The following is a 15,922-nucleotide window of genomic DNA, read 5'->3' as shown; positions in this document are numbered from 1 at the left end:
ACACTAAAGTGTTTGTCAGTTTACTGGAGGATAAATGAACAGGTTTAATATAGATCGGGAGTAATTTCCTAACCTGACATTTAGAGCCCAATCAAATAAGTCTATACCAAGTCCCAGAGTGTGCTGAACACTAAAAGCCTGAGTCGTGCTCAGGCTTTTGCACTGCTTTTGCTTTTGCTGTGTTTGCTTGTCTTTCCTCCCCCTTTCTGTACGTTTCTCTCAGTGGATTCGAGACCTGCGTGGCTGTCTAGAGTATTGATCTATCCACAGCACGGCAGCTCTCTGCTTCAGTTCAAAGAGCAAGGGCAGGGTCAGACAGAGAGGCACTTGGTCTGGTCCAGCAAACAGGACAAGAGGAGCCAGAGAAGGATGAATGAATATAGAGCAGGAAGAGAGCAAAAACACACTCAAAAAACCAGCCTAGACATATGAACAACTTTAGTCACTCTTCTTACTCTAAACATACATGAACTATTCAATTATATTTTTATTGCAAGTGTGTTTAAAAAAAAAAAAAAAAAAGCATGTGTAAGAGATGTTTATAACCTGGCTTTTCCTCAGTGCTCAGTGAAGCATGTCTTTAGCTATATGATATGCTGCTGCCTCCGTTACGTCTTCCTCTGCATGGTGGTCAGCTGCTTGTGTGGTGGTGCTGCGGTTGGCGGACGTTGGCGAATACGGCTGCGCTCCAAAGAGTGAGCGCAGCTAAGGTGGTTAAATAAGTTTGTAGTGTTACCGGTCTTGGTGGGGAGGACAGTCTTGCATAAGTTACAGACCACATTGTTAGTGTGTCTCTCTCACTGATTAGCGATTACTCCCTATGTTGCTTGGTTACCTGAGAGCGAGTGCCTTTGTTCATGCAACCAAACTCGCTTCGCAACTTCAGGTTTCTTTCGATGAAGAAAAAAAATCATCGAATGTTTTATCGAACGCATTTTTTATTGATATTGATGACGTGTCTATCACGAGACATATCGCTATCGTTTTATCGCCCAGCCCTACAGTCACATGACATACTGTCATACTGTCACACCCTTGTATTTTAAAGTGGATCAGTTCCTGGTCCCACTTTTGTTTGTCAGCTCAGTGTGAAATTTGACTTTTGCATGAAAACGGAGGAAGTCAAATTGTTTTGGTAATCTGATAGACAGAAACATTTTAACACCACTTTACAGACCTATTTTCAAACCGAATAAAAAAATTACAGCCGCCAAGAGAGCAAGACTCCTTAAAAGCTCATGAAAATGTCCCTGAAATGAGATAGATATATATATACACAACTGATTACCAACAGCAAATACTTTTAGAGGGGAACCTAACGCGGATTAAGTTTTCTATTAATCCACTCATAGTGACTACAGCATTATTAAACTTTTTCATGGTTATATTTGGCGCGTACAGATCTCAGTTAAGGTCAAGGAAAGATCATGGCCTGGTTTAATTCAGGAAAAGTCCACAGTGAGCAGAGACACAGCATGTTTATTCAAATTTAACTAAAACCACGGTCCTTCCCTAACCTTAACCACAGGCCAGGGTCAGGATATGAACCCTGGACATCCCAACCACGTCCCACTCACCCCAGTGCAGTTCATAAATGTAGCAATTCATTGAATGTAAAAACATAATCAGTGTCTGGATAATGTTGAACATACTTCCTCTTGCCACAGAAGAATGGTGGTAATGCACCAAATATGGTGGTAATGCACCATTCAGTTGTTTGCCGGCCTCTGGAGGAAGCAAGAGATTTACATTGTTTTCGCAGTTGTGGGCGGAAAAAAATTTGACACATAAACAGCATTTTCAAATTCACCCACAGTAATGTGGACACGTCCTGTACCTATAATTGGTTTTCGCAAGAACTGCAGTACAAGAATAAACACACTCATTAAGATCGAGTCAGACAGCTCAGTGGCTGAGGGACATGTCATTACTGCCCAGACTGGTGAAGAGGAATGGATTGTGAATTGAAGGCAATGTACTGCAGGAGAAATGTCTTTTACTGTACACTAGAGCCTTCTACTGTTAAGTTATGCCTCTCTTACCACATGAGCACAGGGCTGTGACCACCTCTAAAACCAGGGGAACATTGCTAAGGTATCTGTAAATTAAGTACTTAGTCCATCCTGCATTGTACACTGTCTTTTGTCCATTTGTCTGAGATTTCATCTTTTGACTCATTTTATACTTGAGAATTGTTTGACTGTTAAAGTACAAGAAACATTAATGGTGTCTTCAATGGCACACAATGAAAGCACCACACACAAAAAAAAGTATTCCAGGTAAAGTAGCCTGGATGTCCCTATACAGCCAGCAGGTCTTACAAAATGTGTGCTTTTCTGAACACTCGATGGCAGCTTGTCTGGGTTTAAAGATGGTTTTTGGTGTCCAAACTGAATGTCACCTTAATCTTTTTTCTGGCCAACCACTGACTCCTGGTCAATGAGGCTGACCTCAAAGTCTGTGAATACCAGAAAAACAAAGACCATTTGAAAACCACATGCCATAACAGCCTCCACTACTCTGGTTTTGGGTTTTGTGCCAGATGGCTAGAGCCATTTGCTGCCACTCAGCCACAAGACCATCATGAGGTCCAACACTGATGGTGGTGATAAGGCCTGGCTTACTGTTGGCATCACCATCCCAAAGGCGTTGGATGGGGTTGAAGGTAGGGCTCTGTCCAGACCAGCCAATTTCTTCAACATAAATGAGGAAAAGCATTTCCTTATGGACTTGACTTTGTGCAAGGGGGTATTGTCATACTGTATCAGGAAAGAGACATCTACAAACAGGTGCTACAAAGTATAAAGTGCATTATTTTATCAAATAGCATCGTATGTTGTAGCATTAAGACATCCCTTCAATGAAGTAACCATGATTTTGAGACCAAAACTATACAAACTACCCAGCTAGGGTTGTCACTGTTGTTAATGTACCTTTGGCCATACAGAATGTGCTCTGATATCAGACAGACATGATCATCTGGTTTTAATAATCAAGAGTCATTCTTTCATTATTATTCCTTTCCCACAACTGATTCATTCAAATCTGAGTTCCACTCTAAGTTAATTCTTGCCTGTGACTACGGCCAAACGAGGTTACAACACAAAAGACACTGAGCTAAAGTCCTCATCGATTTTTATGGGGCTGTGCTGATCTGAATTCTCAATAGTCAGGCTGTGAAGACCAGTCACAGGTTGGGTATTGATTTCCACCAGAATGATCTAACTGAAGAGTCACAAGCTCAACGTGGCTGTGAAGCCATCTGCTGACAGGCCGGGAGGAGGGGACACCGGCTGAATCCCCTCTGAACATGACAATGAAAACATGTCAGGAAAATGAAAAGGAGCTAGCAGTGCTCCTTCCTCTTCCCGATCCCTCTGCTGTCTCCCTTTGTTCCCCTGACTTGTGCTCAGATTGGCTATTAAAGAGATTGACGGCTAGAGAGAGGCATGGAAGACAAAGTCTGAAATAAACACAGGCCCGGGTCAACAGGCATACAAAGACTTGCAGAGGACTTGCAGAGGTTGTCTTAAGCTCACACACACACACATACACACACACACACATGCACGCACGCACGCACGCACGCACACACGCACGCACAGATAAGGCAGTCCTCCAAGGTGGTGCTGACAGGCCGTTTAGCATGCAGCAAAATGTTCTCCACCTGCCGTCATCTGATGGGTCTGGGCTATAAATTCAATTCCCTTTTCCACACTTTGCAAAGCCCTCTAACCACAAATTATCACATACACACAAGCACACCCACATACACACACTCACATATCGGCAGAGGCTCACAGACAGAAAAAGAAACAGAAGGCAGAAGGAAAAGAGCAGTGAGAGATCGGGGAGCCGAAATAGAAAATGAGTCATTTGTCAGGTGGCACATGGGCGTTTTTGCCTTCCTGAGTCTGATGGAAAGAGGATCTGGACTTCAGGTGTGAAGCAACACATTCAGCTGTTCTACACCTCCTCACATGCAGAGAACACAGAGTGCCCAACCAGAAAACCTCTACAGGTGCAGAATCAAAAGACAAAAGACAAAAAAAAACTGCACACTGATAGCTCTCAGGCAGTACCAGTAATATACAGTAACTGTATGAAGTGACAGACACACACATACACACACACACACACACACACACACACACATACACACACACACACACACACACACACATTAATTACTCATGAGGTTGTGATCTGCATGATAGAGTCAGTCTACTCTCTGACTCTATGAGCGGATAACACTGTTTGACATTCCAGTACAGTGATCAAAAAGTGCTTCTATGGAATGGGGAAAGATAGAAAGAACAAGAACATATTAAATCTAATACAAATACATCAAAGATTCAGTAAAATATAATACAAACACATAAATTATGCAAAATGGAAACAATGATCAAAGACTACTATGTAGAAAAACAGTGCATAGAAAAAGAACCCTGATCTTCATCTTAAATTGGTCTTTATAAACTGATATTTCGATAGTATTTATCAGAATTACAGACTGAACGTGAGACCTCTAATGCTTGCTATTTGTTTGAGATGATAAACATAAGCCTTGGTGTGGCTGTTGAAGCTCAGAATCAAATAAAACACCACGATTTTCTAACTTGGGCATTCGTCTTTATATCTCTGGAATCAAATTAAATGATGACTTTCAATCTTTTGTCCTTGTTGACAAACACAGTTATTTCTGTCTTGTCATTACTTAATGGAACAAAAAAAATTAGAATCCATCTGTTGACTTGTTTGAAGCACTGGCACAGTCGGATCACAGTAAGCTAAGTAAACTAGAGTGTCATCGGCATAACGATGGTAAGCAATCAAATTGTCTTGCATGATTTATCCTCGATGAAGGCTATACAGGTTGAACAATAGAGGCCCTGGAACAAACCCTTGGGAAAGCTGAGACTGTTAAGTCAGGATTAGCTTTGAAAAGCTATTCTATTTTTCTACCTGCACAGTCAGTGTTGAATGGCCAAGACAAGAGCAGGATGGATGGAGCGAGGACACACTGACAGACAGAGCAGTGATAAGGGAATACTGGAGGCCCAGACAGACATCAGGGAGCAGAAATAATGAGAGGAGAAAATGAAGGCGAGCAGGACGGACAAAGTGAGGGATATGAGAATCCGCAATAAATTTCCCTGGTGGCCAAAGGAGAGGAGAGCTATTTTTCACTACTGCTGTGCTAATGATAGATTATGTGCCGTTTCACCGATGAGAGGACCATGAGACCTTGGTACTGTCTGCAAGCACCCACAGTTCTTAAACTAACTTGATATTATATTGTTACTAACTCTTACTGACACGTAACTAACTCCTATCCAGGTACAAATTTGATTTGAGACTACAGTCATGTCAGTGGTTTTGTGAGTCAGTATGTAAGCACAGTGTTGCCTTGAGCAAAATGGTAATGTTAGCAATCTAACATTTTAGTTTATCACGTTAGCATGCTAAGATAATAGCAATAAATACAAAGTCCAGGTGAGGCTGGTAGCAACCACAAATGCCAAACTGATGGTGATGCCATAGAAAAAGTGATGGGATCAGCAAAGTCATTCTGATACATCCCTTTGGGAACCATGAATGTCTGTAAAAAATGTTGAGTCAATCCATCAAGTTAAAGAATAATGGAACCGCTGGAGGCACTATAGTCACTTTGATTCTTCCTCTGGGGATCATGAATGTCTCAGATTTCAAGGCAATCCAGTTATTTCAGTCAAAGAGGTTAACTGACTATATGACAGTGCCATCCCTAAAGCTATGATGCTAGCGTGGCCTAAAATAAACCAATAAATGATATTAGAAAAATCTGGAAGAAACATTCATGTCAGCTTCTTCCTGGTTTTATAATTTGCAGTTTTACCACAACAACTACATTGCAATGTTTGTATGTTTCTAAATACCAGTCTTCATCAACACAAGTGTCTATATAAAATTTTACTTATCTTTTTTTCCTATACTTATTCTTAAAATGTCAGAAAGTAAGGACAAATTTTCTATATCAGCTACAACAGCCTTGTTTTTTATTCAAATACAGATTATTTCCTGTTCCTGCTCTTACTTAATTCAAACATTCTCTGAACTCCAGCCAAACCCTGACACAACTCCTCCTAAAGTTAAACGAACTCATTATAACCTAGTCATCTGCAAAAACTGCTGAAATTGTCAGAAAATATTATCTCTGAATCAAAAAGTACAAATGAACTACTCATATTCTTCCTAACATATACAGTAAGAAAAAGAATAAAATGAAATACTAACTATATCATGCATAATATAACACTAACTACTAGTTTAAGGCATAATTTTGTGAGCTATTTCCATCTTCTGACTAACCTCCTGAAAGCCTTTGGCACAACTAGGCATGTGTTGATATAAAAATGCCATTATATATTTATGGCTCTGTATGCACCACTGTCCATGTTATCTGAAAAATCAGATTTGAATGGAAAAAAAATTACATTCAATTTGTTGCACATATTGTTAACCAAACACTAACTTACTTTCTTATTCATCATTTGCTTTGTGTGTGTGTGTGTGTGTGTGTGTGTGTGTGTGTGTGTGTGTGTGTGTGTGTGTGTGTGTGTGTGTGTGTGTGTGTGTGTGTGCGTCACTGACCTGGTAAGCAGGTGAGGTGAGAAGGAGGCGGGATTATCCTGTTCAGAGAAGAGAGGCATGGATCCTCCCATGAGCCACAGCCTGACTGACATGATGATCACCACCTGGAGGAAGGTGAGGGAAACACCTGTCAGTACAATTAACAGCTTCCTGTTTAGGACAGCTAAATCCCTTACTGTGTGACCGTGCACACTTAAAAATGGATGCCAAGATTGAAGGAAGTCTTCAACTTGTACACGCTGAATTTCATAGCATGCTGAAATGAAATGAAACCAAAGCCTCCCTCAACTGAAAACATATATTTACCAATATATATGTTGTAATTTAGAAAAAGACCAACAGTAATGTTAAATATTTGAAAATTGTTTGGCAGTTGAAGCATGCACAAGCAGCTGTATGGTTTTTCAGTGTTAAGAAAAAGAAAAAAACCTTACATAACCAGAGATGAGGCAGGCTCGCTTGATGAAGGGGCTGCAGATGTGGAGGAGGTCCCCAGGTCTGGAGTCGGAGAGGTGACTGAGGGGCACAGACACACAGAAGGTCAGCGAAATGTTAACTGTGGGCTTTCTATTCTCACAGGCAATATGACACATTTGAGACCAAAGGGAAAAACTGTGACAGGGTGCGCAGGCCTCCAGTCAGAGCTTTCCTTTGGTTTTTCTGTTGCTGTTGAAATGGCTTCTTCACTGTGACTGTGAGCATACAATATTCTATTCAAACAGAGTACACCAGAGCCCCTGAAGCATGTTCCACAGAGCCTGGCTCATATTAAGGGGCTAGTTCAGAAGGAATTTTACTTTTTCCATCTTCAGCAGACTGAGATAAACTGTGGTTAGCATTAAGAGTGTCTCTCAACAGAAAGTACATTGTAACTAATCACTGAGGCCAGCCTTCCATCCCTGCACACGCTGCATTTAACACTCTTGAGATTAGCTGCCACTTGAGCCCACAAATGCCTAGTAATTGAGCTAAACTTCCTGTTCAATGACTGCCTTTACATAGCATTCAAACACTTAAAAAGGTACCAATGACTTTGACCATGACAGCTGAAAAAAGGTACAATTTCTGCTGAAACTAAACAATTCCTTTGAAAAGAACCATGGCAGCTGCCAGGCAGAGCACGATCGGACCAGAAACAGGGAGAACGCTAATCTTTTGTCATCATACCGACCAGCAAGAGGACAACTCAGGATCATGCTGCATATTGGTAAATAACAGCATACTGCAACAGAGAGCTGAATGTAGATGGGTCAGTGGCAACAAGAAAGCTGTCAGTAGCTGTAATCCTGACTGCTGTGCAGCAGAGTTTCTGCTCATATGCACATCAGTTCTCTTCTTGCCTAAAAACATTGGCTGGCTGTTAAGGAACCGTTCCACAACCTGCAAATTACCAGCATGAAGTGCAGTCAAGGCAGAGCTTCTTTTCCAGAAAAGCAGAGTAATACTGTAAGAGAAAGCTGCAGTGCTAATGGACATCATTGCTACAAAGGTAGTGCTGAAGTCCAGTTAGCATTGCTGTCCGGCTAAGAGATCTGGCTTCCTCTACTTTGACATGTGAATTTTCAAAGAGGCCAAACCAATCCGAGCACCAACTGCATGAGCATCAGTCAAAGAAAAAAAGCTAAAGTATGAAACATCCCAGGGGGAAGAATGGGGAGAAAACAAAGAGAAACACAAGACAGAGAGAACATGTCTTTTTCTTTAAGGGTTATGCTGCTGACCTCACGTTTGTGGAGCAGTGTTGCAGTAGGTGCAGCCACATCTTTAGACGTTTTGAGCGTTTAAAGCTGTCGATCAACGTGCCAGTCGTGATTGAAGAGGGCACACGAGCACAAACGTTTTGATTCAGTTCAACATTTTCTGTTTCCTGTTGCACCCTGGAGGCCTAGATGTTAATTGACCGTGAACCGACCGGGGACGTTTGTTGCTGCCATTCCTCATTTCTCTCTCTCTCTGTGTTTCCTGTCGTCTCTATACAGTCAATAAAGGTATTAAATGCACAAAATAAATCTGTTTCCTCCAGCTGTTTTAGATGTCTGTGTATAGATTTTATTTTTTTTGAGAGTTGTGTCTGCAGAATAATATTTAGTCTGAGGGAGTACATTGAATGGACTTCACTGGGGGCTGTAGTGAACCATTATTTCCACTATCAATTCATCTGAAGATTATTTTCTCAATCAATCTCAATCGCATAATCTAAAAAATAGACCATTTCCATGTTAATTACCTTTTGCATTTGTTCTGTGACCTCTCAGTATCTTTGTCATTAACAAACTGTCTGCTTTCCTGAAATTCTAACTAACAAAGTCTACTAGGCCACCATCCACGCACTCATGTTTGTATCGATCCAACCATCAAGGTCATTTAAGAACTCTCCCTCCAGACCACGCGGTCCCATCCATTAGCCCGAGGTGGAAAGCTCTGACTGCAGAAAAAAGGCAGCAAGAGAATAAGATGAGAGGGAGGGGATGAAACAGATAGGTAGTGAAAGGAAAGCATGGAGAATCCATTCAACACCCCATCACTTTGAGATGTTCCCCTTGTGCAGATCTTTCAAAGCGTGGTGGAGACGGTGAGAGAGGAGATCTCACAGGAATTCTACACACACTCTGTCTGTCTCACACTCGTCTCGTCCGTTTCATCTCTGCCTCTCTCTCTCTCCCTCGTGCTCCCTACTCCCTTTTTTCTCCTTTTCTATATTTGTCTTTGACAAAGTCTTTGTCTGTTCTGCTGAGGTCTGCAGCACCAGGAGAGAATGACAAAGAAAAGTCAGACTCTGCAGACGCTGCATTCGCCTGAGTTACCGTCACAGAGTTTGGTCCTAAAAAAGGAAGGCTGTGTCCCTGCTGATTGCTATCCAATGTGTTTCTACTGAAGCACGGTGCACTTGATATTATCAATGGGCTTAAAAACCACACAGACATGCAACACATACCTAAAAAGAGAATCCAGGTAAAAGCAATAATCCCTTTATGCTGTGGATTTGTCAACCTATATACGAGTCATCAGGACGGATTTGTAAATGTAGTGACATTAATGAGCAAAAGAAGGATTTATGTGTTTTGAGAGAACATGGATTTACAACTCAGTATCAGTATAAAGTTCAGACTATTTTGCATTATCATTGTCATTTTTCATGACGACTCTAAATTTGATCAAAGCTACATTTGCAAATGCAACTACTTTGTAGTGGCAACAACAAACGCGGGGAGCCAGACCCCGAAAGCTGGACGACTCAGGTAGACTAACATCAGCTGACTCATGATCAAAGCGCAGCACAGCACAGAAGCATCAAACTGCGCTCGCTGTTTGAGCTGAGAAATGTTCGACATCAAATGCCTGAGGGGCTAAATAATCCTCCCTTCAAGCAAACATGCATCACTCTGCACTTTCATCCTCTCACAAAGTCAGAAAGACGTATGTCACACTGTGTCATTCACTTTTCCTCATCGCTTGGAATATACTGTTCCTCCAGAAGGGAAAAAATCACTTGTTAGTTTCTTTTTTGAATAGACTGTGAGCATGTTGGCTGTGATCATTAGCAGTAAATGTCGTTTTCCACGCTGCAGCACATTGCCGCTCCAGGTTCAGTCAGGTGGTTCACAGAGAAAATGATGGAGTTTTAGCATTTTGTTGAGGTCAACTGGTCAACAGTGTAAACTCTCTGGTCAAAGTGGGCTCTAATTAACCTGCCCCTGCCAGCAAATCCACTTATCACACTTTCCAGTGGAATTCACTGTGAATTGTCATCATTTTAAGTGTTGTGTGAGCAGGCCTTAATGCAGGGCTATGAGTCTGATATCCCTTCATCAAATCCAGGTAACACTTCACTTATTCAACGTGATTATATCATCCGTTTGGATTCAGCTTTCAACATCTGTCAGTTACTTAAGTTCTGAATAACTAAAAGTCAAAAATTCCATCTGGAGCTATGCTGACCTTCTGCTGGCTGAGGAGGCAGAAAGCCTCAGCCTCATTACTGTTCACAACCTTGAGCTACAGCCTGACAATGAGCTGAGCAGAGTGTTAAAAGCATCTGACACACTGAAACAACTGATGCAGCTCACTACAGCGGTTTTTCCTTCATGAGCGAACGACTGCAAATGCAGGTTTCAAACCTACACGCTTCACCAGACAGGACTTGGTCTTGTTGAAATGATATAAAGCTGATATAGTGCTCTGCTATAATGTCAGCGAGAGCAACATCGGCTAAAGGTTTAATGTGACTATAGCCTACTTTTATATGCAGAGACATAATTAAAAATGTACCATAATAAAACAGAAATTAACATATTTGCCTCCACAAGGCACCCCAGACAATCACTGCCCTGAAGAGTACACGTATCATTCAAACTCTTGCTTCTGCAGCTTTAATCATACATTTAGAGCGTCTTTCATAGAAAAACTGTAGTAAATTACAGTTACAAGGCCTCTTTAACTGCTGTATTGCTTTAATAACGTGTTGCTGAGCTGAAACTGATGAAAAGCCGTGTACTGCCTGACAGGGGGTGTAATATGAACGCATCTTTTCTAGGTTGGATGATTAAAAATCCACCTCCGTGAGGCTGACAGGCGCTGTAGTAAAGACACCACTCTCCAAGCCTGGAACACTCTACGTCCTTGGGAAAAGGCACTCAGATGGAGCAACACTGAGGAGACTGGTTTCACACTGGAAGGTGAAAGAATGAAACTCCCCCGCAGACAACACACACACACACACACACACACACACACACACACACACACACACACACACACACACACACACACATGCACACACACTCAGACGGGTGAGAGAGAGAGAGGAACAAACAGATGTTGTTGGTGTCTTCAGACCCAGGGCTCAAGTTTCCCATAGGATCATGGGAAAGACGACTGTGTGCATCGACATAACAGGATGCTAATTTACTGTGACAACTGTGACCACAGCAACAACGGAGGATGAATGGAGAGGAGGAGGTGTGTGTTTGGGCGGGGGAGGAGAAAATTGAGTTTGGTTGATTGTTTTGAAGAAAGGTCATGAAATGAAAAGTAGGGAGTAAGGGGAAAAAACACACACACACACACACACACACACACACACACACACACACACAGTGTGATAGCATCTTATTGGTGGATTAAGTCGAGTAATTCTGGCTGCTCAGCTTCTCTCTTCCCTCATCTGAAGCCCTCCATGCTCCACTCACAGCTGAAATTTTCTACATTCCTCCCTCTGAGTGGCATTTCCTCTCTTCCTCCTCCTCCTCCTCCTCCTCTCCTCTTCCTAACTGTGTGCCACAGTTATTTACACTCACCCAGCCACTGTGCCTGAAACACGACAGGGCTGCTACACAGCACTCCAGGCCAAAGCGGAGTCACTGAATCAGTGGAGTGGACACTGCAGTGGCCTCTCTGCACACACACACACACACACACACACACACACACACACACACACACACACACACACACACACACACACACACACACACACACACACAGCAGAGCTGCTCAGAATCAGCCCTTTTACATCATGATAATGATGAGATAAATGATGTAATCGTCCCCAAATGGCTATATCATGTTAATGAATAAACATTGGATGGCACGGTGGAACAGCAGGTAGTGTGCATGCCTCACAGCAAGAAGGTCGCCAGTTCGATCCCCGGGCGGGGCCTTTCTGTGTGAAGTTTGCATGTTCTTCCCGTGCATGCGTGGGTTCTCTCCGGGCACTCCGGCTTCCTCCCACAGACCAAAAACATGCTCATTATGTTAATTTCTGACTCTAGAATTGCCCCTAGGTGTGAGTGTGAGTGTGTATGGTTGTTTGTCTTGTGTGTTGCCCTGCGAGCGACTGTCCAGTCCAGGGTGTACCCCGCCTCTCACCCGTTGACAGCTGGGAGAGGCTCCAGCACCCCCGCATCCCCGAAAGGGATAGGCGGCATAGAAAATGGATGGATGAATAAACATTTGATTAAACCATGGCAGTCCTGGCTGTTCCTGAACATTCAATAACCTATACACATAATGTCCTTTAATTACTGAAATTCTCAGAGCTTCATCTAAAACTGTATGCACTCCTTTTCAATTTGCCTCACACCTTTGTTGAACCAAATGCATTCAGAGGCTTAACAAAGGGGAAACTGAAAATGCACTACAGTGTCTGCCATGGAGCAAAAAGGAATGGAAATGTGGCAGCTTGACTATATTTTGTGTTTAAAATGAAAAGGGTTAAGCGATGTATGGGATGGAGCCTGAGGCAAAGACTAAAAGGTGACATTTTCAGCTAAACAGTCTTCCTTTTTGCCATGTCCCAATTTACTGATACCCATCCACACTGGGGAAGTGAATTTTTCAGCCTGTCCTGTCTCAGTAGGTACACTATCATCCAACCAAACAATTTCCCTTTGAGTTGTGAAGATAGCTTAAAGCTATGTGGGAGTAGAAGACTAATGGCCGACTGCTTTGTTTGGTCACAAGCTGTTCAAACAGCAGCATCATGCCACAAGTTAATCAAAGCGGCACACCACTGGTGCAAGCAGTGTCGTATTTGTGTGGATTCAGATTGTGTGCAGACAAGATTTCAGAAATTAGCTTTAAAAACATTCTGCAACACTGTCATGGAAATACACATAACTACAGACACACACATATTTGCATGTGCTAGGACCCACGCACCATCAGCCAAAAGCTTGATACATGGGTATACGTACAAGTATTCATAAACTGCACACACTGATGCTGCTGCTTCTGTCCGTAGTCACCACTCTGTTTTCTTGCTCAATGTCCCACCCACAGCACCATCTGATTGGTTACACATCATGACTACTGGCCTATCAATGCTTAAGGCTACTCTGCCACAGGAGAGCAAAGAGGAATGCGTGCAAATCCTGGAACTTCTAGAGAAGCTGTGTTTCCAGCAGATATCACTGAAGTCGCACTAAACTCCCAAATCTTATGGTTGATTTCTGTGATGACAATAACCGACAGTTTCCCAGTTACACCACTGAAAAGTCGCAGCCTACAGGATTTCATTCACTTCGGCCAAAAGCAATGGTTTAAATCACTTCCACCAGAGTCCCCAGATAATGCACTGATTCAGTTAGTTTATGTGGCCATCCACTCCAGACAGAACGGAGGGCGCTTCAGGCTACTCGCCACACAGGCGAAAGTTTCTTTGCTCGCCACCTTCGTCTGTTCCGACTGAGCGCGTCTTCAGAACAGTCGTACCACTGGAGACCTGCGGAGCAGCTCTGCTTTCTGCACCACAGTCTGCTGCTGAACTGGGACCACTAATTGACAGGGGGTCTGACAGAAGGTCTCAAATTTAAACTTTTACTACTTTTATCACTTTTTATATAATAGAAGACTGGGGAGCCATTTTGTTAATTAAAGTTTTCAGTTAACTTGCTGCTGGGGGTTCGTTGCTCTTTTTTTAAGGTTGAAAAGACCTGTTTTGCAGCCTTTAATCAAACATATACGTAAAGGCATATAAAAACAGGGTTAGTCTTTTAGTCTTTTAGTCCAGATGTCAGGTCTCCTCTCCTTGATTACTAACAATCAGCACTGAAAAAACATATTGGTTGACTCATGCCTGTCTCAGACTGAGTGATGAAGTTACACCATGGGTTAGCTGACTGGTTGGTTTACCCTCTGGCTCTTTCAAAATGAGCAGGTCTGTGAGTTTGGAATTTGCCCACAATCACATTAAATCCATTGAAAAAGTAAACGTGTTACAGTCGAACATCAAAATTCTCACCAAAAAGGTTGAAACTGTACTGGAGAAAACAAAATCACGTTGCACCTGCAAGCTCACAACATGTGAGATAATCTCATTGTGTCCTGCAGTCCTAAAACTGCACCCGAGAACCCAAAGACAAATACTAAAGACGCCATAACAACTCACCTTAAAGTTCCACCCAACACTGTAAACAACATAACTTCATCAACTACAACCTCAACCAAAGGACCCAGACCAGTCATCATTAAGCCCCAACATTTATAATAAAATAAAATTAATAAATAATAAAATAAAAGAAAGAATTAAAAGGATCTACAGTAAATTCCACACAGAATGAGTGATCCCCACAGTACTGGACTCTGTTATGAAAGAGAGGAGAGAAAACAACAAGAGAGAAAGCCGAGTGGTGCAGAGACGGTCAACTCTTCACTCTTCATGAGCGATTTGTGAACCCCTCACTGCTTCTCTACTTTCATTTCTTTTGGTTTTTCCTCCTCCCTCAAAACAAGCACATCTCTCTCATCTTTCTCTGTGTCTCTGTCTCTCTCAGAGTTGATGTCAGACCATGCAATGTCTTATGATGTGTGATGTAGTGTGAAGGGCTGCTCCAGGGCAGTCACAGAGCTGAAGCACTTCACAGTTCAGACGCTGACAAAACCAACACACTGGCTGCATACTATCTGTGTGTGATTGTGTGTGTGTGTGTCAGGCTCAAGGTGCCCTTTTATGTCATTTAACTCAGTGTGAAAAGCCTCAGCTCATCTCATGTCTGTGCACTTTACTGAAGGCCTGCCACATTATCCTCCATCTGAACCTGCACACCTCTGAAACTGAACTGCGGTCACTCCGCTAACAAAACCTTCACCAAGGTTTCAGTCCAAGCACTTAATGAGACATGAGAAATACCCACAAGTTAATGAGTATAGTTAGATCAAAGCAAGCAAACTCTTAATATCTTTATATCGCCGTTTGCAGATATTGTCTAGTTTCTTTCAAAGGCAGTAAGAGCTGTAATGATGCTGGAAAACCTCATAGGGGGGAGGTCTGGATGGAGAGCTGAGCAGACAAAGCATCTGACCTCGACGCTGTAGACTGTGGTTTCATTCACATCTCCTTCCAACAGTCAATGTTGTTTTTTACTACCCTAACCACCAGGTAGTTTTACTTGGCTAATCTTAACATCTGGCTAATCTGGCTAATCTTAACAAACGTTGTGGGGAATTCTACAGAAAATGAAAGGTGTCGTGTAGTTTTCTTAATGTCTTCCTTGCCATGATTTTGTCACTGTCACAGTCACAGGTATAATTTGCTGTCATTTTGAAAATAACAGTGACAACAATAATAATCATTAATCCAGGGAGTAAATTTCCTCAGATTATCAAAAAGAATTTCTTTTTTTTGTCTAAGGGCAGAAAAATAGGATTTCAGTTTGTCCTAATTTAACTTCAAGAAATGATTGCTCATGCATTTATTTATTTCTTAAAGACAATTTGTGATGGAGTCTATAGCTGCAGCATCATTTGGTTCAGCACAGATGTACAGTTGTGTGTCATCTGCATAACTATG

The 15,922-nt window shown here is 42.2% G+C and overlaps 1 protein-coding gene across 1 annotated transcript in view; it reads right to left on the bottom strand.

Moving 5' to 3' along the window:
* Positions 1-15,922, bottom strand: part of tmtc1 (transmembrane O-mannosyltransferase targeting cadherins 1) — a 138,797-nt gene that overhangs the window by 53,597 nt on the left and 69,278 nt on the right. The window contains exons 5-6 of the mRNA XM_070992513.1: positions 7,068-7,149; positions 6,634-6,737 (exon numbers count right to left, since the gene is read on the bottom strand). Coding sequence (XP_070848614.1) covers positions 6,634-6,737; positions 7,068-7,149 — 186 coding nt within the window. The remainder of the gene's footprint in view (positions 1-6,633; positions 6,738-7,067; positions 7,150-15,922) is intronic.

Source organism: Chaetodon trifascialis, chromosome 22, assembly GCF_039877785.1.
Source record: "Chaetodon trifascialis isolate fChaTrf1 chromosome 22, fChaTrf1.hap1, whole genome shotgun sequence".
Classification (NCBI taxonomy): domain Eukaryota; kingdom Metazoa; phylum Chordata; class Actinopteri; order Chaetodontiformes; family Chaetodontidae; genus Chaetodon; species Chaetodon trifascialis.
This window is presented reverse-complemented; position numbering and strand designations above follow the sequence as displayed.